The sequence below is a fragment of the Eublepharis macularius genome, chromosome 5, assembly GCF_028583425.1.
Source record: "Eublepharis macularius isolate TG4126 chromosome 5, MPM_Emac_v1.0, whole genome shotgun sequence".
Lineage (NCBI taxonomy): Eukaryota > Metazoa > Chordata > Lepidosauria > Squamata > Eublepharidae > Eublepharis > Eublepharis macularius.
The window spans coordinates 11,938,909-11,964,064 of record NC_072794.1 but is presented as its reverse complement, the minus strand read 5'-3'; the positions used below and the strand labels follow the sequence as shown (position 1 = coordinate 11,964,064).

Sequence of the window (25,156 nt, the reverse complement as noted above, 5' to 3'; positions counted from 1 at the left end):
CTTTTCTTTTTAAGTATAATTTCTAAGAAACCAAAACAAAAATGCAAGGGAATAGTAGTGAGCAGCTGATATGGCTAAAGCCTCTCTTAACGGGAGAAGAGGGGCTTATAGAGCCCTTTGCCCGTGCCTTCAACTCCGCCCACTGATCTCCTCCCAAAGGAGACTGCTCAGAGGAAAATACAGCCCCCTGACAAAAGAACTCTGTATCTCGAGGAAGATTCCAACTATCGGCCTCCACTTTGAGGCCACAAATTAATATATATAACCAGGGCTTTTTTTCTGGGAAATGAGGTGGTGGAACTCAGTGGTGGAACTCAAGACCACACAATGACGTCACTTTGGGTCAGCCGGAACAAGGGGGGAGTTTTTTAAAGTTTTTTAAAGTTTAAATTGCCCTCAGCGAAAATGGTCACATGGCCGGTGGCCCCGCCCCCTGATCTCCAGACAGAGGGGAGTTTAGATTGCCCTCCACGGAGGGCAATCTCAACTCCCTTCTGTCTGGAGATCAGGGGGCGGGGCCACCGGCCATGTGACCATTTTTAAGCGGTCCCAGAACTCCGTTCCATCATGTTCCTGCTGAAAGAAAGCCCTGTATGTAATGTATTTGGCTCTTTAGGAAATGGTTCAGAGAACTATAGTATGCTATTGCGTACTGCCTGTTGCTGCAAGTACGCTCCTACAGGATAGTTCTGCATTGTTCAATATGTCATATCATATCAATCATTGTCATATCAGTCTGCTTGTGTTTTGTTTCAGCATTTCTTTCCAGCTGTATATCGGATTTCTGCATGTTTCCAAATTTCTGTTATCTTTACCCGATTGTTTTGTTTATTGAATGGTCCAGCCAGTGATCATATTGACTTAGATTGTGTCATCTGCTTTGAGTCTCAGTGGGAAAGGCAGACTATAAATAAGGTAAAAAAAAATAAAGGAGGGAAATACATACCAACGGCCCTTAAATTATACCGATCTAAAACCGTTTCCCAACTTTTGTAAGGAACTATGTTAGGTCTGCCTTTTTCGAGTTTTGCCTTGTCGGAGAAAACGCAATTGAAATTTTTTTAAGAGCAATATTTCAATTCCCCAGTTACGTCTTCAATGCCAGCCTACGCCTTGAATCTGGCCCGATAAGATTGGAGGCTAAGGTGATAAATTAATAAATTAATAAATTAAACTCTCAGTGCTCCTTAAAACTTCCTTGTAAAATAGGCCGGTTTCATCCTTGCGGACGGGGAGCGTGAGAGATGGGAGGCGTTGCTACTCTGGGTCGCTTTTCTGGCAGAGGCCAGATTCAAGCTAGGAGGCTGCACAGCTTCCAGTTTGGTGTAGTGGTCAAGAGTGGCAGGACACTAATCTGGAGAGCCAGGTTTGATTCCCCACTCCTCCGCTTGAAGCCAGCTGGGTGACCTTGGGTCAGTCACAGCTCTCTGGAGCTCTCTCAGCCCCACCCACCTCACAGGGTGTTTTGTTGTGGGGATAATAATGACATTCTTTGTAAACCGCTCTGAGTGGGTGTTAAGTCATCCTGAAGGGCGGTATATAAATTGAATGTTGTTGTTGTTATCTGCCACCTCTTGCTTGTGTCCTGTGAATGTATGAAAAAAGGGAGCCGTGAACACAGAGAGGAATTCTGGCCAGCTGAAATTCTGGGGATCCTCCGAGGCTGAACTTAAGAGCAAAAAGACAGTCCAGTCTTCATTCCAAAGATCCCATGAATGTCTTTGGCATTGGGGAAGTGATTTCAATCTTCTTTGGGGTCAGCCATGGGCCTGCCAATGTTTCATTTTACTTTTCTTTGCACAGTGCTTGCAGTCTTGCTTCCATTTGGATAGTACAATCCAGACTTTTCCCTTCCCAGCCTGGCTGCAGTGTCCAGGGCCAGCATCTTCCAAATCACTGCTCTTTCCCTGGATAACGGAACACTGCTGAGGTGGGAGGGGGGGACCTTGTCAATTTCTCTGCCCCCTCCCCAGCTTTATCACAAGAGCTGAAATGTGTGTCTCCCAGGGAGATCTGAGCGGAGGCACCTCCTCTCTGCCAAGGTTTCCCTCCCATGATCACAGCGAGCCAAAGTTCAGGGTGGAAAACAATGGCTGAGGGGAGGGGGCAGAAGCAGGCGCCGCTGAGCATTTGTGTTTCCAAATTAGCCATTTTTGTTTTGTGTTGCTCATCCAGTAAAGCTGGCACACGGGCAAAGGTGCCAAGCGTGACTAACACACTAAGTGTTTTGCGTGTGTGCAACTGAGTTTGTTCCTTTGCACATTTCCCAGAAGGTGCTCCAGCTGCCTCCCAGCCAGTCCAACTTTAAAACATAACTGAAAGCAACTTCCATGGAGAAGGCAAAAGGCAAAAAGGCCATTAGGCACAGTTTAAAGCAAGGCCACATGAGAGAACTTTTCTAAAATTAAAGAGCACTCTATGAAATTTAATAATAATAATAATTTTTGATATACCACCCTTCAGGACAACTTAACACCCACTCAGAGCGATTTACAAAGTATGTTATTATTATCCCCACAACAATCACCCTGTGAGGTGGGTGGGGCTGAGAGAGCTCTGAGAGAGCTGTGACTGGCCCAAGGTCACCCAGCTGGCTTCAAGCGGAGGAGTGGGGAATCAAACCCGGTTCTCCAGATTAGAGTCCTGTGCTCTTAAGCACTATACCAAGCTGGCTCTAGAAGCAGGAAAAGCAGTGCAGACAAGGGAAAGCATTTCTTCACGTGACACAGATTTAACTAGGGGAACTCACTGCCACTGGATGTAGCGATAGCTTATAATGTAGGTCTCTACTTGCTTTAGATGAAGGCGAGAAAGATTCCTTTGCGGGGCTGATTGTCCAAGGCTGGAGAAAGGCATTAGCTCACAGCTGGCCTGGGGAGGCGGACGTGATTCTGGCAGCCACTGCCGGATGTATGGGAAGAAGGAGCAGGCCAGGGAGGGGCTGGAGTTTGAAGGCCAGAGTGGGCTTCTTGCAAACGGAACAGCCAAGCCGCGGATCACATTGAGATCTCCAAGTCTCTCCTGGAACTCCAGCTACCCGAAATGGGCTTCACGTTAACTGGAGTGGGTGGAGACTCCTATGACCCTGGTTTTTGTGCAGAGAATGATCTTCCCTACACTCTGAGGTCCATTTCTAACTCGAAAGGCCAGAGAGACTGAAACATCGGCAGGGACTCGCTTTGCCACTCAACTAAATGCCGAGGAATGTCACAGATTCAAATCACCGTAATATTTACAGCAGCCTGGTAAGGAAGGCCAGGCGCTTCACCCTCACCCACAGAGGGCAGGCGGTGGAAATAGAAAGCGGCAGCTTTCTATTTCCACCACCTGCCCTCTGTGGATGAGGGTAATGCGTGTGGCCTTCCTTACCGGGGCCTCTGGCAGAGAAAGGCACTGCCCCAACCCTGAGATCCTTTGCATAGCCTGGAGCAAAGACGTCTGGCTTGCAAAGCAGGGGTCCTGTGCCAAGCACTGCCAGCCTCCAGGTGAGGCCTGACTGGATAATACTACCACCACGTTCCAAAGCCTCCTGCCCTGCCTCGGTAGTCCCCACTTCATATTTTTATAGCTTCTGCCAAATAAATTCTGTTCCCTTGAATGCTTCCCTCTACCCAGCTATTTCCCTCCTGAAAAAGAGAAAGCCTGGTTAGAGGTTTAAGGAGGGGGGGAAATCACAGTTTGGGTTGCTAACTCTGCTTAGGGCAATTCCTGGAGATTTCAGGGGTGGAGCCTGGGGATGGCAGTTCAGGGAAGGGGAGAGCTCGGGAGGGAAGTGATGCCTAACAGTCCAAAGGAAGCCTAACAGTCCAAAGGAAGCCTAACAGTCCAAAGGAAGCATTTCCTCCAGGGGAATGGATCTTTGTTGTCTGGAGACAAGTGGTAATTCTGGGAGGTCTCCAGGCTCCACCTAGAAGTTGGCAAGCCTGTCGAGGTGCCTGCCTCCCCATCCTACTTCAGCTCTGCTGCTGTTAGGCCAGCTTCCAGGAGAACAAAATGTTCTCTTTCAATGGAGACTTAATGGTCTGTTATTTGCCAGGTGATCTTGCTTACCTCTATACTGTGAAGAGCTTCAGCCAGACCTTTCCACACACTGAACCTCTGTTTTCTCCAGGCCTGTTGGTAACCATTGCCTGCCGTATGGCTGCAGAGATTCTGAATTTCATCTCCTAAATAAATTAAGCCCCTCCTGGCTTCCCCATGTCTCATTTTCTTTTTCTTTTGCTACTGGGAAATGCTGACCCCAACCAAAGGTAGCCATCTCTCAGGTTTCAGAACCACAATGTAAATAAGATTGCCAGCCTTGAGGTGGTGGCTGGAGATCTCCCAGAATGACAACAGCTCTCCAAACAACAGAGATCCCCTGGAGAAAATGTCTCATACCCTGCAGAGGTCCATCCAGTACCCAACCCTGCCCTCTCCGGGCTCCACCCTCAAAACCTCCAGAAATTTCACAAACCGGAGCTGGCAACCTTACACGTAAACCTTGTGACTTATAACCATGTGGTTGGATCTGTGGATTTCTGGCTCTTTCATGGGGGGATCGTTGTGAAAGATCCTGAGCCCGCTTCCAGATTTAGAGAAAAGGAAAGCCTACTCAGCTAATTTAACTCTGCAGTGTGAACATAGGGCCAAGCTAGAAGTAACGCGTCACTTCTAGCTTGGCCCGTACTGAGCAGTTTCGAAGCTAGGGTTGCCAACCTCCAGGTGGGAGGCTGGAGTTCTCTTGAAATTACAACTGATCTCCAGGGTCTAGAAATCAACTTCCCTGGAGAAAATGGATGTTTGGAGGGTGGGTGGGCTATATGACATTATTAGGGTTCCCAGTTGCCCACTGGTGGCAGGCAAATGCCCAGCACTTTGCCCCATTGCCTGCCGATCACTAGCAGTTGGTGGGAGGTTGCAGACTGCCCGGCAATCTCCCTCCACCAGCAGGCATCCCGGCCAAGTGTGCAGCGGGTGTGGTGCGCTCCTGGCGTGGCATGACCACGTCACTTCCCTGTGCTTTGTGGGGGCCAATTTCGGCTCTAAACTGGCTGAATCAGCTCTGTGTGAAACACAGGAGCACTCCTGCTGCTGGTGCAATGATGTCATTTCCGTAAGTGACTTCTGGAAGAGCGTTGTCCCGATAAGTACCGGGTGTCCCCCTAGCAACCGTAGGCATTAAACCCTCTGAGACCCCTGGGGTGGGGTTTAGGGAGGGGTGGGACCTCAGAGGAGGCTTCTCAGGGCCAAGCTAGAAGCGACGAATTACACTTGAATGGCAAGTGAACAGACGCCCATGTATTCCTCCCTGTTCACTTGCGCTCCACTTGAACTCCACTCGATCACGTAGTGGAGCGCAAGTGAACAGGGAGGAATACACAGGCGTCTGTTCACTTGCCATTCAAGTGTAATTCGTCACTTCTAGCTTGGCCCTCAGTTGCCTGGGAGTGGCAGGCTATTTCCTGAGGTTTTCTCTGTTGCCTGCCAATCGATGGCAATCCGCAGAAGGTGGCAAATCCCCTGGTGATCGCCTACCACTGGCAGGCAACCCAGAAAAGCACACACTAGCCGTGCTCCCGACAGGGCACAATGATGTCACTTCGCAAAGTGACATCATTGCACCAGCTGCAGGCGTGTTCCCGCGCTTCCCTGGGGCCAATTTTGGCCTCAAACGAGCTGAATTAGCCCGGCGCAAAGGGCAGGAGCGTGCCCATAGCCGGTGTGATGACGTCACTTACCAAAAGTGACGTCATCACACCTTGTTGGGAGCGCATACACACTTTGTACGGGCACAAGGAATCAACTCCAGGTAAGTCCTGAGTCTCCCCCTCCCCACTGAGAGGTTATAGGGACCTAGGAACCCTAGTATGACGCCATGGAGTCTCCCTCTCTGAAGAAGCCATTTTTTCATGTTAATCTGATCTCTATAGCCTGGAGATCAGTTGTAATTCTGGGAGATATCCTGGAGATTGGCAACCTAGCAACTCTGACTTCTCCTCCGGGAAGCCTCTCCCTTCAATAGCCTCTGGGAGTTGGCCTTAAAGTAACAGTACCAATATCCCATGCTCTGCGCACCGTGTGCAATTTCACAAACCTTTTCCCAGCCCCCTGTCTCTGGCACCCGTTGTTCTAGCAGTTCCCTGTTTTTCAGGTTCATGGCCTACTTTGCCTCAATGCTTTTTAACCATACTTGGCCAGCCTATGAAACACAGTAGTTCTGACCTTCTGCATTCCAACAGCTTTGTTCCATGAGCAGTTGGAATGTTCTTTAACATCCCATGCCATCACATCCTCCAGTTGCAGTGCTGCGTTGCCAACTTTTGAACTGCCCCCCCATCCTTTCAGCAGTAGTTTTAGTGTTCAGCAATGAGCAGATTTCTGCAGGTTAAATATCTTGGAGGCAGAGGAACGGACCAGGCTAGTCCCCACCCACCCACCCCACTGGCCAGATGGCAGCCACAGTTTTGGAAATTTCTCCAGAGAGAGAGAGGTTTATGTCCCTTTTGGGCCTCTTTTCGGGGACATGTAAAAACTTTTTTTTTTTAAAATTCCAGGAATGAACTGGAAGGAACCAACTGGGAGTTTTGTTTTCGTCTTTATTCAGTCCTTTGCTCTGAATGTGGTTGGACTTAGTACATGGATTGTGGGGAGGTGGATTTTCAATGGATCAGCTCAGCGGTTTGCAATCTTTGCAAATAAAATGCTTTAACGTGTTGCTGTCACGTTGAGAAATGCAAAAGTTGTTTTACTGTCTGTGAACTAAAGATGGGCAGTTTTTTAAAAAAGTTTTGTGTCGGTTCCTCCCTGCTTGTTCCCACTTGCTTTAATTATGTCCATTCATTGCATGTGTTTCTTTCCATTATCTGAACAAATAGGGCTTGTTTTCCTGCTTCCCCCCCTCCACATACACCCCCCGTCAATTTGCAAATAAATGCACCATAGGGAAGCGCTGTCCGTTGGGATCAAGTGGACCTTTTTCCAGTTGGTTTTTGCGTTCGTTTGGAATTGGACACCCATAGCTTCCCTGGCTGGGGGACGTTTGTTTATTTTCTGGGTTAAAAGGCAGTATATAAGAAATGGTAATTTTAAAAATCTCATTTTTAAAAATCGGCTTCCCTCAAGGATGATACAGAACAGAACAAGAATATAGGAGGAAGGGCCTCTAGCAAGAAATGTGCGGGGGGGGGAGGAAGGAGGGGTCACCCAAGGGAAGGCGAGTGGTCATATACTGCCTGTGTTCCATGTCCGGTTAATTGTGAAATACAATGATTCTACTCACAGAAACACACAAAAGGGTTGGCCAGCCCCTCCTCCTAATTCTCCCATGGATCATCAGGCACTCAGACCCATTGCCTGAACTGATTGTCGAACGGTACGCTGTGCAGCTTGGTGCACCATGGAAATGGCTTCTTTCTTTTAGAAAACTCTGGCTGAAGAGGGGGGCTCAGGATTGTGCTGAGCAGCCACACCCTCTAGTTCCACACATTCATGTTCCTGTCGGTGGGCGTGGTCTTGAAGAATACCAAATACCACATTTCCTTCCTCCCCTTGCCAGCTCAGGGGTCTCTGGGGCAGTCGCATAAGAACATCCGGAAAGCCCTGCTGGATCCTAGGATGGCCTCCTCGGGGTTGGGAAATCCTGGAGATTTGGGACTGGCACATGGGAAGGGCAGAATTTGGGGGGGAGCTCAGCTGGGATGTGGCCCCATAGCGCCAAGCTAGAAGTGACGAGTCACACTTGAATGGCAAGTGAACAGACGTGTATTCCTCCCTGCTCACTTGCACTCCACTTGCACTCCACTCAGTCACGTAGTGAACAGGGAGGAATACACGTGAGTCTGTTCACTTGCCATTCAAGTGTGACTCGTCACTTCTAGCTTGGCCCATAGAGTCCTCCCTCCAAAGCTCTGTAGTCTGGAGACGAGTGGTGATTCCCGGAGATCTCCAGGCCCCATCTGGAGGTTGGCAACCCCTAAACCAGTTATCCCTCTAGTCCAATATCCTTTTTCACACAGTTGCTGTTGGCTGAGTAGATGGAGATCTGTCAGACAAGGCACAGAGACCAATTCCTTCCCCTAATTCTGCCTCCCAGCATTGGTATTCAGAGGTGGACTGTTTCTGGACATGGAGGTTCCCTTTAGTCACCATGGCTCATAGCCATTGAGGGGCTTCTCATCCATTCAGGGGCAGTGGAATAAGAACATAATGCTGCACTACGTGGGCCTTCATGCGCTGTCCTGTAATGCCTACTGGCTTGCAGCTGTTCCGGGCCACCGAGTTAGGTGGGGGTGCCAGTTTTAAAATCAATACATTTTTAAAAACGCATGTAAATCCTAGCTACAAACCCAAGACTGGCAAATTGTAAACCAGTTGTCATTACAGGACAGTGTATGAATGCACATCCGGTGCAGAATTATATCCTTATTTGCTGGCCGGGGCGGGGTTTTATGGGATTTGTTGGTCTTCGAAAGAGTCTGAAACAACTTCTCTGTTCCTTCCAGGATAATTGACACCAACGTCATTCAGCAAGAGAGACTGCAGGCTATCGCGGTGAGTCGCTGGCTTGGTTTGCCTTCCACGCCACCTGAGGCCACCTGCCAGGGCTGATCCCATGGTACAATAACAATCACGTGGATTAATGTCACGCTGGAAGCTGCCTGATCCTGAGTCAGTCTGGGGGTGGGGGTGTCTATCCAGGTCCCCGTTGCCTCCTCTGACCACCACCAGCGGCTCTCCTAGTTCTTGGGAGGGGGAGGGCTTTCAGTCTTTCACCTCTCTACGACCTGGTCCCTTTGAACTGGAGGTGCTGTCAGGGACTGAACCTAAGGCTGGTGTTAACTTGAGAAAAGTGTCCTGTCCCTTTAACAGAGGCTTGTCTTGTGGAAAGGGGCGGCTCAGTCCAGCAAGCCTCTCTTAAAGGGACAGGACTTTTTTTCCTCCAGGCAGTTGGTATCCCTACCTAGGGACAGCGCTTTTTTCCTTTAAAAAAGAGCTGCTGGTATTGGGGGCCCAAGCCTGCTGGCAGGAGGATGTGCTGGTACTGTGGAAATAGGGGTGGTTGTACTGTGCACTGGCAGGTACCACCAGCCCTGCCGAAGTTCTTCTGCCTGCTAAGTCCGTGCTCTACCACCAAGCCACTGCCCCACCCATAACAACTCGGGAACTGTAAACCTCTCATTTTTTGAAAATATTGGTTCTATTTCGGTCAATGTCTTTGGTTCTCTGCTTTATTTGTTTTATATTTTTATATTTCTAGTGCCCTTTTGTTTCCATGGTAATTTACAACATTCTTCCTTTTATCCTCACAACAACCCTGCGAGGTAGGATAGGCTGAGAATGCGTGACTAGTCCAAGTTCACCAGCGAGCTTCCATGGCTGAGTGGAGATTCGAACCGGGGTCTCCCAGATCCTAGTCTGACACTGTAACCCCTGCTTTTCACTGTTGGCTTATAGATCCGTTTGCTCTCTGTGAGCACATTGTGTGGCTCTCTCACACAATATGTGCAGCAGTGCTATGTATGTCAGTCATTTATACATATAACAGCCATATAATGATGTTTAATTGACACACAGATAACAGTGGAAATCATGCTGATCTTACAGCAACAGATCAAGACTAAAATTTCCATAATCACAATGGAACTTTCCAGCCTCCCCTGTCCCGTTGAACTTCATGAAATGCTGCTCCTACGTGGGGGGTTAGGGGTCCAGAGAAACAGCATGATGGGTCTACAGCAGGAAGGGGCAATCCTTAGAAATGGCCAATTTCGTCTGGATCCATCCGAGAAAATGGCACGGAAATAAGGGATCATGGGCCCCAATTGTGCACACTGAAATTAGGATTTCAGGTTGCAACAGCATGGAGAAGAAATGTGAAAGAAACACCTCTTCAGTTATTAGGGTGTGTGCAGCAATGTTGATTTTGGGGGATACTCGGAGTGCTTTTCAGTATGCAGTTAGGTTCAAGCATTGAGTTTCTCTATACGAGACGCCTCGGCGCATGTTGGTGAAGTGTAGGGAGATGCAATGTTAGCCAGGAAACATAGTTTAAAAAGACAGAGTCAGCAGAGATTGCTCCTCAGAGGGTTTGTTAATTTCATCTTCACCTCTCTGAAGGCTCTGTCAATTTCACCTCTTCAGTCTAAAACTCTGCAGGATCGCAGCCAGAGGGCTGCCAGGAATGGAAATGGGCTGGAACTGCCTTCCAGAGCCAGGCTTGGACCTGGAGAGGTTATAATGGGCTGAAGTTTCCCTTCTGGCATTTCACAGCCCCTTCACACAGCTTCAGTGTATACCAAAACCTTTGCCCTGCCGCTGGCTCTGTCTTTTTAAACTACCCTTCCCGCCTACCACTGCATCTCCCAACACGTGTTCTTCTTGTGTCAGATGTCTCATGCACAGAGACTCTTCTTTGCCAGGATTCCAGCAGCCAGCCAGTCCTTGATGGCCTACCAGAAATTGGCCAGAGGTAGAGCAGTCTGCCATCTTACCTCTCCTTCCCAACAATAGCCAAGGAAGTCAGTATTATTATACTGCCGATTTGGGAACAGGAGGGGTCTGCAGTGCTCACGGCTTCTTTAAGACTACCTAATGGGTGAAAAAGAGGAGATTTGAACCTGGAGCTTCCTGGTACACATATATACTTTGGTCCAGTCTCTTGAGTAAGCCGCACTCACTTCAAAATGACTTACTGTCAAGAAGGTGTGCGTAAAGACTGCAAACTTAGCCTCCATGTTGCATTCATCTGCCGTACTAAAAACCTGCTAGCCGTCTTTATAGCAGGTTAAGTAATGTTGACAGTGGCTCTGAAGGGTAGCTTGGCAGTGCAGATTATTGCAGATTTGAAAGCGATAGAGCCAGGAGATGAAGGTAATTTAAGGTCCAGTCCTGTGCAGATTTATTCAGAAGTCATTCCTATCATGTTCTATGGGACTCAGGCCTAAAGACATACAGATAAGAGGGAGCCTTATTTCTTTTAATTACTTGTATGCCAAGTTAAAAGGCAAAGCTCTTGAGATAAAAACACTAAAAAGACACACAAATCTTTTTTTAAAAAAAAACTATAAAATTCATAAAACAGTAAAAGCAGCAACAGTCAACAAGAGCAGAGCAACAGAAGAGAGCAGCAAGTAGAAATATCTCAAAGTACAGCACAGAAATTTAGCAGCAGATACATTATAAACTTCTAAAATGTTCATTCCCTGGCTTGAGTGTCCCTAGCTATCCTCTTCTCTTCCGATCTCAGAAGCCAATCAGGGTCAGCTTTAGTTAGTACTTTAATGGAGTCCATCGAGGAAATCCAGTTTCACCACGCAGAGGCGGGCAACGACAAATCACCTCTGTTTGTCCCTTGCTTTGAAAACCCTAGAGTCCGCACTCCAAAGCGCCCATTTTCTCCAGGGGAACAGATGTCTGTAGTCTGGAGATCAGTCATAATTATCTTTACATCCACACCTGGAAGTTGACAACCGTAGCTCTAGGTAGGGTTGCCAAGTCCCTGTACCCTTCTGGTTGTAACGAGCTTTTGCCTGTGTCTGAAACTAAGCTTCTACTAGCCAAAAGAAAGATGTATCTTTCTCTTGGAAAGCTTTCAGCAATTAGTTCTCAGACCTGTCAAACAGATAAGTTCTTTGAGCCACCTGTTTATCAGTACATTTATTTATATAGGGTTCAACATTGCTTTGCAACTCTTTATCAAACACATAGACACCTGTCTAGAGTTTATTTCACTTTATTGAAAATACACCCTAGTTTTTTAATGAAGCAAGTAATCAAAATATAAATGGTTATTAAAATAAATCCTATAAACACAGAACACAGAAAGGCAATAAGAAATACGTTTGCTAACATTTCTTAATAAATTCCAAGTTTAACATAATCAACATTCCTATGAAATGCATAGGTAAAGATAAGTTCTCACCTAAATTCTCTCAAGAGATTTCATCCATCAGAGCTCTGACATTCTATCTGAGTTTGCAATTTTATAAGTCATCATATGCAAATATTTAAGGTCTAGTCACATGATAGCACAAACAAACGATAATTGGTCTGATGCTTCATTGAATATTCATAGTTTCTATTGTATAACCTTCCAGTTAGTAAAAAATTACGTTATACTCAAAATTGCAAACCAAAACTATAAATCTCTGAGAAGTGTCAGAAAAAGTTAAGTTGAGAGATCACCATTGGTTGAATCTCTGATAGAGGAACATTAATCTCGATAGAGTCCACTATTTTAATTAACTGTCAAAAGATTAAAGCACACCTGTTAGAATTACCTAACACATAGAAAAAAACGCACAGGGTTCATGCAAAGTCTGAAAGTTCATCTAGAATACAAGTGCTTGGCCTAGTATTGCTCAGTATTGATTATTGTCATGTGCTTTTATCTATATTGGTGCAACATGGTGGTGGTGGGGAGGGGGAACCAGGCACTTTGTGCCTCAAGCATGTGTCTCCTGATGAGTGCACTTTGTGCAAGTGTGCGCCTGGCAAGTGATGTCATTTCTGGGAGTGACATCATTGTGCCAGCCGTGCAAGTGATCCCACATTTTGTTTGGGGCCATGCAAGTGCTCCCACACTTTGTTGGGGGACCGTTTAGGATCTAAATTGGCCCTAAACAAAGCATGGGAGCACTCCCGCAGCCAGCACAACAACGTCACTCCCAGAAGTGACGTAGTTGCGCTCCTGGGAGCGCACACACCGCATGTGTTCTCAGGATGCCTGCTGGTGGCAGGAGACCTCTGGTTGATTGTCACTTCCTCCTGATCATTGGCAGATCAGCGGGCAATAACCCCCGGGAGTTTGCCTGCCACTGGTGAGCACCTGGGAACCCTAGCTAGAATTCCCAACTCTGATATGGGAAGTTCCTGGAGATTTGGAAGTGGTGCCTACGGAAGAGGAAATTGTGGGAAGGATTTCACGTAGAATATATGAGTATACTATAGAGTTTGCCCTACGAAGCTGCCATTTTCTCCAGGGGAACTGAGCTCTGTGGTTTGGAGATCAGTTGTAATTCTGGGAGAACTCCAGGCCCCACCTGGAGTTTAAGCAAACAAGGGAATCCACCCGGATAGTAGAAAACCAAACAAACAAACAATTCCGGGAATATGTATATATCTAACAATTTTTTATATTTTTATAGTGCAAAGTGCAAAGTGCAAAATATAGTGCATGATTATATATACAATAATAAATATACAATAAATACAATAAAATATTGATCTCTCTGTCCCAACATGCAATAAATATGGTAAAAATACAGAATTTGATACTAATGGTTATGAAGTATATTTTTCAAAGGAACAATGTCCATGAATTAATTAAGATGAAAATGTAGCAGCATGCAGGTTTCCTCAGATAGAGCTCCAATGTAGACGTGTGGGAGGCATGAGATGGCAAGCTCCAGTCCAAACTGCAAATAAGTCCAAAAGTGCCGACGGGATTATGCGTGCATATTTATACAATTCCCGTTTCGTATAACATACTTCTTCATGGGCACAATAAATATGGACAGCCCCCACTTCACCGGTAGCTCCAATATTGCTGCTTATACCATTCTGATTCCATACAATTTCAAAAAGCATGAATTGACAGACAAGCCACTGCAAAGAGACAAGCCACTGCAAGGCCTTCCCTCGGAGCCCCACATCGGCGGTTTAGGCTGGTGGGGGAAATGGCGGCAGTGCATCAACTGGCTGACCTGAATAGCCCAAGCAAGCCCGGTCTCATCAGATCTGAGAAGCTAAGCAGGGTGGGCCTTGGTTGGTAATTTAATAGGAGACCTCCAACGAAGACCAGGGTCACTCTGCTGAGGAAAGGCAATGGCAAACTGCCTTTGTTAGTCTCTTGCCTTGAAAACCCCAGTAAAGGATAACATAAGACAGCTGTGAGTTGACAGCATTTTCCAGAACCAATGCAACATGACTTCTAAGAGAAAACCCAGACAAGGTGTCAGCACGTCAGGCAATGCATTGGAATTTCCCCCAAATCATCATCATCATCATCATCATCAGGGGTCATTTCATAGAAAAAGAGCTGCAGAAACTCATTAGCATAACTCATTAGCATATGCCACAGCCCTTGACATCACCAAAAGTGTGTCATTAGCATAACTGATTTGCATATGCCACACCCATGGCATCACCTATCCTGGTTGTTTTGGACCCAATCCTGGCCATTCAGGGCTGAAATTGGGCCCAAAATGGCAAAAAGGGGCTGAAAATGGCCGAAAAGGGGCCCAAAATGGTCAGGATTGGGCCACTGCTGAGCGGAAGAGTGATCCACCACCCGTCAGAGGCCCGATCCAGGCCGTTTTGGCCCCAATCCAGGCCAACACCAGCCCAAAATGGCCGAGAGTCAGGTGGGTGGGGCCACCTGACATGTTACCTCTTTGGGGAACTGCTGGAACTGCGTTCCTGCGCGTTCCCTCTCGAAATGAGCCCTGATTATTATTATGATGATTATGCAGCAACAACAACCACTCTTCTAGACAGATTAGTGCTCCACTCAGAGCAGTGAACAAAGTCAGTGTTGTTATTATTTCCACAATACAGCTGGAGAGCTGGCACTGAGAGGGGTGGCTTGCCTGCTGAGTTCATGGCAGTAGCAGGAATCGAACTTGCAGAGTGCTGATTTGCATCTCAGCCACTTAACCATTATGCTACAGGGGAAATTTCTGGGGAAATTTTGAGGGACTTCAGGGGAATTTTAGAGCATTGCCTGACTCACTGGTGTCCTTCATTTCCACACCTTGCCATGCCACCGGAGCTTCCAGGCGAGGGCCTGGCGACCCTGGTTGCTTCCTCTGTCTCCAGTGGGGAAATTTGCCTTTGGAGGTGGGCTCCGATTCTTGGGGATAGGAGCACAAAAACCAATGTCCAGCTTCACTCAGCCCAGTTTTAATCATGAACTGCAAATTGTCTGGTTGTATCTTGCCTGTGTAAAGGAATGCATGCCACCAAACATGTGCAGAATGCTTTTGACTCACCGGTGAATATCTATGGTCAAGCTACTGGCCACACACACACGCACACAAATTGAGGACATGGGCTAAAAGACTGAAGAGGCTAATGTTCAGCCTCCCACCTCCCTCCCTCCATGACACTCTGCTCTCAGGCCTGACCTGCAGCTGGAGGGCCAACTACCCGCTGTGTGGCTTCTTGTCAGCCTTCTGTGCTAGTCTACTTGTAGTAATTACTGTACATGTAAATTGGCAACAGGAGATAGTAATTGGCACTGAAAACTGAACTACGTTTTAAATTTAGCACATAGCTAATTATTGTGTTATTTTTCAGTCTGCCATATATACCATCTCCTCCAAGTGCGGAAGCACTACTATGATTACAGCTGTCCAGTATGACATCATCAGGCCGTACCATGAGCCTCACAGTTTGGGGTGAGGGGGACTAGGCAATCTCTGGATTCCTAGCCTTGCACCTGCAAATGCTGTCTGGTTTTGGGGGAGAGTGCCTGGAGAGGGTTGAATTTCAGGAGGCTGTGACATCACTTCTGGGTGACTCTCTAGGAATTTCCCATACTCTTTACGGAAAAGACCATGGAAATGAGGGGAAATTCCTAGAGCATCACTGTGAAAACACCACTTTTTCCTTCAGGCTTCACAAATTATCAAGGGCAGGGGGTTAAGGTAGGACAGGGGATTGCCCTCTACCAGCAGGCAAATGGTAAGTCTACCCTACATGCCTTCTTCCTGTACAGTTTCTGGCCTTGGACCTAGTTCCCTGGTTCCTGTTCTTCTACATATGAGATATGCTGTATCAGGCAGAGTCAGTGGGATGGGATGGCTTGGCTAAGACTGGGAAGATCCTGGCAACTGGTGGAAGGGTTGTTGTGGGGGGACAGCATGCTGGGAGAAAAATTAAAAAGCATAATAAGGCTTCCTCTTACAGGAAGTTCTTATCATAGAGTTCTGGCACTTTGTAAAGCTACCCAGAAATTATGGTAAGAACATCTGGCTTTACCATAGAATGTTTCTTAGGGCTGTTATTTTTGGTTAGCTGTAGGATTCTGCAAAACTTACTAGTCGAGTTGTGCTTGCTCGCTTTCTCTCTGTGTGATAGCGTTGCCAACCTCTAGGTGGTGGCTGGAGATCTGAAATTACAACTGATCTCCAGGCCACAGAGATCAGTTCCCCTGGAGAAAATGGTTGCCCTGGACAGTGGACTGTATGGCATTACACCCCACTGAGCTTTTTTCTCTCTGCAAAGTCTACTCTCTCCAGGCTCCATCTCCAAATCTCCAGGAAATTCCCAGTCTGGAGGTGGCACCCCCACTCTGTAAGCCTAGGTAAAGAGGTAAAGGTAGTCCCCTGAGCAAGTACCGAGTCATTACTGACCCATGGGGGGACGTCGCATCATGACGTTTTCTTGGCAGACTTTTTGTTACAGGGTGGTTTGCCATTGCCTTCCCCAGTCATCTACACGTTACCCCCAGGAAACTGGGTACTCATTTGACCGACCTCGGAAGGATGGAAGGCTGAGTCAACCTTGAGCCGGCTACTTGAACCCGGCTTCCACCAGGATCGAACTCTGATCGTGAGCAGAGCTTAGGCTGCAGTACTGCAGCTTACCAGTCTGCGCCACGGGGCTCTTCCTCTGTGAGCCTAATCACACATTAACTTTAACACGAGTCCGGTCAACCAAGGAAGAGGGACTTCAGCCCCCCACCACCACCCCGTGCCCTTTCCCTGAGACTAAATGGACACAGGAGAGGCTACGTTTCTGTTAAATTTCATTCTTACGATGGGGGAACAAAAACTAGTATAGTTGTATCCCCAGTGGGGAGAACCCATCTCATAATCTGATACTTGCTAATCATTACCATTTGGCCCCCAAATATGTAAACATTTCTTTAAAAAAAATCATCCACCCAAATCTCTGCAAAAAGTCTTTCACTTTCTTTATTCCGTGCTCACAGACCAGGGGGTCATAAGCAGACAAATTCAGTAATTCAAAGGTACAAAATAATATAGTTCAATAAAATAATTGAGCAAATAACCAGAAATACTAAATACAAAGTGTAAAATATGTCATTAGGGGGAAAAAATCATTGAAACCCTAGATAGAAATTTTGCCACAGCAAGAGTTACTCTTGGGTTAATTCCAGCTAAAAGCTTTGTAACTACTTCCTGTTTTGAAACACGTCCCCATTTCTCAATGTATACTGAGATGCATTTATCTCTGGGAAGTTCATGGATAAAAAGTCAAAGTCAAGGGAGTGATTTATTTGAAATGGGTTCCAGAATACTGGGATTGTGGCTGGTGAACTGGGATGGACTGATCCTGCAGGGAGCTTTGAGTGGCACCTCTGCTGTTTGACTGAGGCTCATGGTAGAATCTATATCACCCTGAATCAGTCTTTCTACACAAGACGCCTTGGTGCATGTTGGTCAAGTGTAGGGAGACACAATGTTAGCCAGAAAGTGTAGTTTAAAAAGACAGAGCCAGTCCAGATAGCTCCTCAGAGGGTTTGTCAATTTCATCTTCTCCTCCCCAAAGGCTCTGTCAATTTCACCTCTCCAGTCTAAAACTGTGTGGGATTGCAACCAGAGGACAGTGAGGAATGGAAAGGGGCTGGAGCTGCCTTCCGGAGCCGGGGTTGGACCCAGAGAGGTTCTAATGGGCTGAAGTTTCCCTTCTGGCATTTCACAGTCCCTTCACACAGCTCGTGTATGGCAAAGCCTTTGCCCTGATGCCTGTCTTTTTAAACTACATGGGTGAAGGGGCGGGCATTATCACCTGCTCCTCGCCTGATCCTGAGCCCGGCCGGGTGAAGGGGGGGGCGGGCATTGCCACATGCTTTGCACCTGATCCCAGCTGAGGGAAGGGCAGGCAGGCATTGCCACCTGCTCTGATCCTGATCTTGGCCGGGTGAAGGGGGGAGTGGACATTGCTGTCTTTTTAAACTACCCTTCCTAGCTTACATTGCATCTTCCGACAAGTGTTCTTCACGTGTCATATGTCTCATGTAGCGAGACTCTCAGTCACAATGGCAGGAGGGACGTCTGCCCCCCCCCCTCAGCTTTGCCCTTGGGAGAGGCTGGCACCTTGAAACGTCCCTGCTGGATGGTACCCGGCTTTCCGAGGCTCCTTGCTTGATACAAGGCTGCACAAAGGAACTGATTGTTCGGACGGAAGGAGGGGAGGAATGGAATGATTCTGGGAACACGGATGGGGCGACTAGGACAAAACAGCCAGGCCAACTTCCAGACACAGAGGAGTCAAACGAGGTATCGGCCTTCCCCAAGGACTGGAAAAGTTTAGGGCTGGAGCGGGGCAGGGAGCAACATTTTTCAGGCTGAAAGCTCTTGCAGAGAGAGTGAAAGAGCGAATAATCTATCGGGACCAAGATGGTACTGTGGAGCCCAAGATTCCTTCAGTGTCTCCAGGATTCCTAGAGTCACCCTACACAAGACATCTGACCTGTGAAGAGATGCAATGGTAGCCAGGAAGGGTAGTTTAAACAGACAGAGCTGGCGGAAGGGCAAAGGCTTTGCTATACGCTGGAGCTGTGTGAAGGGGCTGTGAAATGCCAGCCCATTATAACCTCTCCAGGTCCCAGTCTGGCTCTGGAAGGCAGCTCCAGCCCATTTCCATTCCTCCTTGCCCTCTGGTTGTGATCCCACAGAGTTTTAGACTGGAGAGGTGAAATTGACAGAGCCTTCTGGGCGGCAAAGATGACATTAACTAATCGTCTGAGGAGCAATCGGCACCAGCTCTGTCTTTTTAAACTATGCTTCTCAACTAACATTGCATCTCCCTACACTTAATGAACATGCGCCCAGGCATCTCGTGTATAGAGGCTCTTCATTCCCACTCTAGGCTCGCTCAAGGAAATATTACCTTACTGTTTCAACATCAGGGGGCTGTAAGTAAAGTGATACCCTGAGAATAAAATGAAATTTTTCATCATAAGTAGGCAAGAAAATGTTCTTGCCATGGTAGCTTCTGTCCTGGATTGCCCAGATTCTATCCAAGCAATCTGCAAAATCTTGTTGGTAACTGGAGCCATCGGTGGCCACAGACGAGGCACGGCACCAGAGGGAGTTAAGCATGGTGGCAGACCTTTCATCCTTTTCAGATAGACTACTCCTGTTACTTGACTGATGAAACAGGAGTCCAGCAGCATTTTAAAGACTGACGACCTTTGTTCCAGCATGAGCTTTCTTGACCAGTGAGACGGCTGAGAAATTTGGGGGCAAATGTCTTTGATATTTCCCCATGTAAAGAGGTGGCATTCGAGGATCTGATTGTGCTTTTTCTTGGTGAGGCTTAGAGAACTCAGGGCCAAGCTAGAAGTGACGAATGACACTTGAATGGCAAGTGAACAGACTCACATGTGATCGAGTGGAGCGCAAGTGGAACAGGGAGGAATGCGTGTGAGTCTGTTCACTCTAGCTTGGCCCTGAAGCTGGACTGTTCTCTGTGATCTGGAGATCATAGAAATGCCAGACTCTAGGGAGTGGCTGGAGATCTCCCGGACTTACAACTGATCTCCAGGCCGCTGGGCTGCTTTGGAGGGTGGACTCTTTGGCATTTTACCGTTCTGAGGTCCCTTCTCCCCCAAACCCTGCCCTCTTCTGCCTTCACCCCCCAAATCACCAGGAATTTCCCAGTCTGGAGCGGACAAAACTAGATCAGTTGTAATTCTGGGAGATCTTCAGGCTGCACTGGGAGGTTGGCGAGCCTGGTGGGTGTCACACATCTACTGACTGACAAGCTCCTCACTTCAAGTTGCAATTTTGCCACACACACAGTGGCAGTTCACTTTTTCTCAGCCTCTATTTCAGCATGGGGATACTTTACAACAGATGATGTATTTTGAGTGCTTAAACTACTGCTTTAATTTAAGAAAGCAAACTAATTGATGATTACATGTTCACCCCACCCTTCCTCTGGTGGTCTAATAGTATCAAATATGGATCTTTGATCTTTGTCACTACCCTGCAGTGTTGACTCTGCACAAGATGCCTAGGCGCATGTCTGTCAAGTGTCAGGAGATGTAATGTTGGCCGGGAAGCATAGTTTTGAAAGACAGAGCTGGCGGAGATCACTCTGGAGGAGACAGATTCTCTCACAGCCCTCCACTGCCTCTCGCATGCTGGACTGTCTCCTCTTCTGGAGCTTTTACCCTGCCACGTTCACTGGTAAAAACCTTGAATTAACTGAGCCTCAGCTGGGCAAATGCTCCGGAAGGGGAGACACCAGAGCCAGCAGAGGGCTATGAGACAATCTGTCTGCTCCAGAGTAATCTCTGCTAGCTCTGTCATTTAAAACTGTGCTTCCCAACTAACACTGCATCTCTCAACATGTGAAGAACACGTGTCAAAAGTATTGCATAGAGAGACTCTCAGTTAAGCATGTGAGGTAGGTTAGGCTGTGGTTAGTAACTCAGGGCCAAGCTACAAGTGATGAGTTACACTTGAATGGCAAGTGAACAGACTCAAGTGTATTCCTCCCTGTTCACTTGCACTCCACTCGATGGTCAAGTGGAGTGCAAGTGAACAGGGAGGAATACATGTGAGTCTGTTCACTTGCCATTCGTGTAACTCATCACTTCTAGCTTGGCCCTCAGCCCCAACTTACTCAGTGAGCTTTGTGCAGAGATTTGAACCCGGGTTCTCGTTACTCAAAGATTCACCTAGCTGGCATACGGCAGTGGCTTAGAAACCAATCCTGATGTTGATTCTTTTCACTCCTTGAACTCAGTCGCTTCAGGGCTGCCCTTCTGCAGTCCTTCAGGAAGGCAAACACTTCACAAGAATCCTTTATTGTTTGCCTTTGGGAGAGCGAAATTTGCCTGGGTCTGTCCAAGCACGCTTCCTGAGCTGCTTCATATTTGATGTCCCTTTTGAACGGAGAGCAATCATTTATTGCAAACAAGAGTCCCTATTGTCCGGCTTCCATTGGCTTCCACTGGAGGGGAAAGGGGCCCATCCGCCCTAATTGAATTAAAATTCCACTGGGAAAACAGGCAGAAGGGTCGAGAAGGGTAAGATCTAAAAGGAGCCTAGCCAGCAGAGACCAGGTCCAGGTCTTGCAGGAAGCTTCTCACCATCCAAGGCTGCCAACATTCAGGTAAGGCCTGGAGATCTCCCGGAATTACAATTGATCTCCGGAGTACAGAGATCCATTGATCTGCAGGAAACGGCTGCTTTGGAGGGTGGACTCTGTGGCATTATAACTTGCTGAGGTCTTTTCCCTCCCCAAACTCTACCCTCCTCAGGCTCTGTTCTCAATTCTCCAGGAATTTCCCCACCCAGAGTTGGCATCTCTTGCAGGAGTCCTCTTACCCCTTAGATCTCTCTACATGTTATGAAGTACCTAGGGATGCTCAAGTGAATCTCATTTCACGTGTCCCCCCTCCAACTTTCAATGCACTCACGCAGGGCCAAGCTACAAGTGACAAATGACACCGTTCAAGTGTCATTCGTCACCCAGCTTGGCCCACAGTCACTCTTCAGTTTGCTCCCCGTGAATTCATTCACGCATTTGATATCAACTGCTAAAGGTATCCCAGTTTTCCCCACATCCATTCATTGAAATGCAGATCTTGACACTTTCTCCCACCTTAAAGAAATGTACATTCACAATTCAAAGGAGCCTACAGTACTTGTTGAGCGAAAACAGAGCTGAATTGGCGCTTTGCCCTTGGGATTAACTTGCAGATGCAGCCACACAAAAGGAGCTCCCGTGACAGTGTTATTCACGTGCATTGAGCAAGAGCAGCCTGCACGTGAATTGAGGACTAGACATGCAGTCCTGCACTTGAGCGTCCCTAGGTACTTAGTAACATGTAGAGAGAGACTGGCAAAGTCGGTTTGATCTGGGTTCAAATCCCAGATCTCATATGCCGGAGGCATTAGAATCAACTAAAAATCACCAAGCAGTACTGAATTATATGGGGAAGTAGGGGCAGTGAATGGTGAAATTGTCTTCTCCCCCTCTGGCCAGTGTGGAGAAAGAAACATGCCCTGTGGTTTCAAATCCCCTCTCTCCTCTGATGGAAGCATTCATTCGCTCGACTGTGGCAAAGTGCACTGAAGTGCCTTGTGAAATCATTTCTTTGGGGACCATTCCAAGACATTCTTCCAAGGGCAGCACATTTTCCGAACAGCAGCTCTTCCTTTGCTCCTAAGGATGACTCTGGACTGAAGAATTGCTCTTCTTGTTAACTCCAGGAAACCAGAACCAGGAAAGCAAGGAGAAACCTTCCCCCCTGCTTCAGACTTCTTGCTGGTTTTCCTTCCTTCCTTCCTTCAGCAGAGCTCTGCTGCTAGGAAGCTCTGAAGGCAGGGGATGGGTGGGGAGGGTCTCTGGGACCCTGTGGGCCCAACAAAAGCAGCTGTATGCACTGGGGGTTTCCATTAGGGCTACCATCCTCCAAGTGAGACCTGGGTTTTTCCCAGAATTGCAGCTAATCTCCAGATGACATAAATCCATTGATCTGGAGGAATAGCAGCTTTAGAGTATAGACTCTATGGTATACCATAAAGCCTTGGAGAAACTCAAGTTCCTCCCCAGGCACCACCCCCAAATCTCCAGGAATTTCCCAAGCCAGAGTTGGCAGCCTAGCATCCACACAAGTACTTGGGTTCTGTAGCTTATCCACAGAACCTGGGATTTTCTCCTGGAGCACGTGCAGAGTGCCTTTGGAGTCAACAATGAGTAATTGCCCTGCCACCACCTCAAGGTTGATTTACTCAGTTTTTAGTCAATGGAGGTTCAGGACAAAGTACACAGTTATTCCTCCCCCCTTAATAATTACAACAACCCTGCAAGGTAGGTTAGGCTGGGAGAAGAAGACTGGCTCAAGGCCCCCCTCCCCAGTGAGCTTTGTGACTTGAGTAGGGTCTTGAACCCAGGTCCCCTAGTTCTACCACCGTGCCAAGGAAGTCGACTTATATTTAGAGACATTGGCATCCTTTTGAGGATGCTCCTTTTCAGTTCAGCTCGAACAGTGCCAAATGCCCCAGTAAAACACAGCGGTTCCTTCTGTCTTCTTATCCCTTTGCCTGCATTCTAAGGGCCAAGCTAGAAGTGACGAGTTACGCTTGAATGGCAAGTGAACAGACTCGCGTGTATTCCTCCCTGTTCACTTGCGCTCCACTTGCACTCCACTTGCACTCCACTCAATCACGTAGTGAGTCGGTTCACTTGCCATTCAAGTGTAACTCGTCACTTCTAGCTTGGCCCTACGTTTGTGCGAGTGAACAGGACTGAAGCACAGGGGCAGGTGTATTTTTAGAATCTGCCACCATATGGAGGTCTGTGCTGCCCCTTGATTTTGTTTGGAGTAGAGTTGACAACTCTGGGGTGGGAAATTCCTGGAGATTTGGAGGTGGAGCCAAGGGTGGGAGTGTTTTGGGGAGGTGGGAGACCTCAGCAGGGTATAATGCCTTAGAGTCCACCCTCCAAAGCTTCCAGTTTCTCCAGGAGATCTGATTGTTGTAGTTTGGAGATCAGTCGAAATTCTGGAAGAACTCCATCCTCCACCTGGTGGTTGGCAGCCCTAGTTTGGAGGCATTCTGGACCAAACTTACATATTTTTAATTTGGGTAAAGGCAAAATTTGAGTAAACTCAAGCTCCTTCTTTAATTAGTTGAGGAGGAAAACTGCAACAAAAGTAAAAAAGAAATTACCAAATTTCCGATATTTGGAGTAGATCCTTCTCCCTCATTTAATCCAAACTGGAAGCCCTGACAGCAGCTCTGTATTGATACAGTCCATTGTACCTTTTGGACCCTTGCTTTCATTGGGGATCTTCTACTGATTTATTTTCATTTTCCTGTCTTTTTCTCATCCCCCTTCCCTTTTCTCTCCTGTGATTTTATAGGAGAAGAGGAAGCGCCAAACAGAGATTGAAAATAAACGACGGCAGTTGGAAGACGACCGGCGCCAACTGCAGCACCTTAAGGTAAGCAGAAAAACGGGTCCCTCTGCCAGGTGTAATGTGGGATGTCGCCCAAAGAGGGTGGGAATAGACAGCAGAGCCAAATCAGAATGAGTTGGAAAGAGGAAAATCACCAAAGGTCTGCCCTAGGAAACAGAAGGGACCTGGTGGAATTCTTAGTTCCGTTTTCTCATGGCTCTAACTTTCAAGAAAACTCCAGACATGACATGAAATGAGGCATCAACCGTGCAAGCTGTTCACAGCGTATTTTTAGGATCCACATTTTGAAAAATGAGCAGTTGTAAGTAACGCCTACGGAGCGGAGCATGCTTCCTCATTCTTTCCAAAAGGAACAGAGAGCATTCGGGCCTGCCCCATGCAAGGCCAGAGTCAGCTGTTGGCACACTCGGGCACCCGTCCATGCCCACTGCCTGGCAGATGGCGCACCCCGTGGCCTGACCAAATATGTGGGTCAATCTCTCAAAGAGAGAGGGCAGTAGAGGAAGCAGTCCATGAGAGCACTGCTCTCTGCTACTCGGGTTGCCAACTGCCTGGAGTCCACAATGTCCTTTCCCTTTCATAGAGACTTGATAGGATGTTATTTACCAGGTAAACATTTGCCTCCATGCCATGACAAACTTCATCTGCCTTTTTCCACACATCAAGTTTCCATTAAAGGGACAGGGTGTTTTTCTCCAGGCAATGCTGTCTCCTGCCTCCTCCACATGCCCCAGTGGTCATCCAAGAGGCCCATCTTTCATGACCCTTTTAGGCCCCCTGGCATCGATGGGCCTCAAAAGAATACATGCAGTAGAGCCTTCAGTAGAGCCACAATGGTGACAACTTTCTGGGGAGGGGAGACAGGGAGCTCTGGAGGACATTTTACTATGTAGCCCTGAGGATAGGAATGGGATATGGGAATAACAGATACTCTAGGATAAACAAAAAAAACCAAAACAAACTTTTATTTTTACAAGAAGCATTTCGGTTTCATACTATTAATTAAGTTTTTTTTTAATTTTTAATTTTTATTTTTAAAAAAACCGAACAAACAAAAATAGTATACACTATTAATTAAGCTTGATGGTTTCAAAGAATATTATTTGTTCTTAAAGTTTCTTTTCATAAACACAGTCATTCACATCTTCTCTCAGGCTGCACACACAGCTTGCCCGCTTCAGACATCAATTTCTCACTCAAAAACACGTAAGACTTTCTCTCAGGCGCGCACACAGTTTGTCTGCTTTAGATAGAATGGACGGG

The 25,156-nt window shown here is 47.3% G+C and overlaps 1 protein-coding gene across 2 annotated transcripts in view; it reads left to right on the top strand.

The window, feature by feature from the left end:
* The window catches only part of PALM (paralemmin), a 56,336-nt gene that overhangs the window by 14,581 nt on the left and 16,599 nt on the right, over window positions 1–25,156 (top strand). For both annotated transcript variants that reach the window (XM_054980702.1, XM_054980701.1), the window contains exons 2-3: window positions 8,484–8,532; window positions 23,837–23,917. In XM_054980702.1, the coding sequence (XP_054836677.1) occupies window positions 8,484–8,532; window positions 23,837–23,917 (130 nt within the window). The remainder of the gene's footprint in view (window positions 1–8,483; window positions 8,533–23,836; window positions 23,918–25,156) is intronic.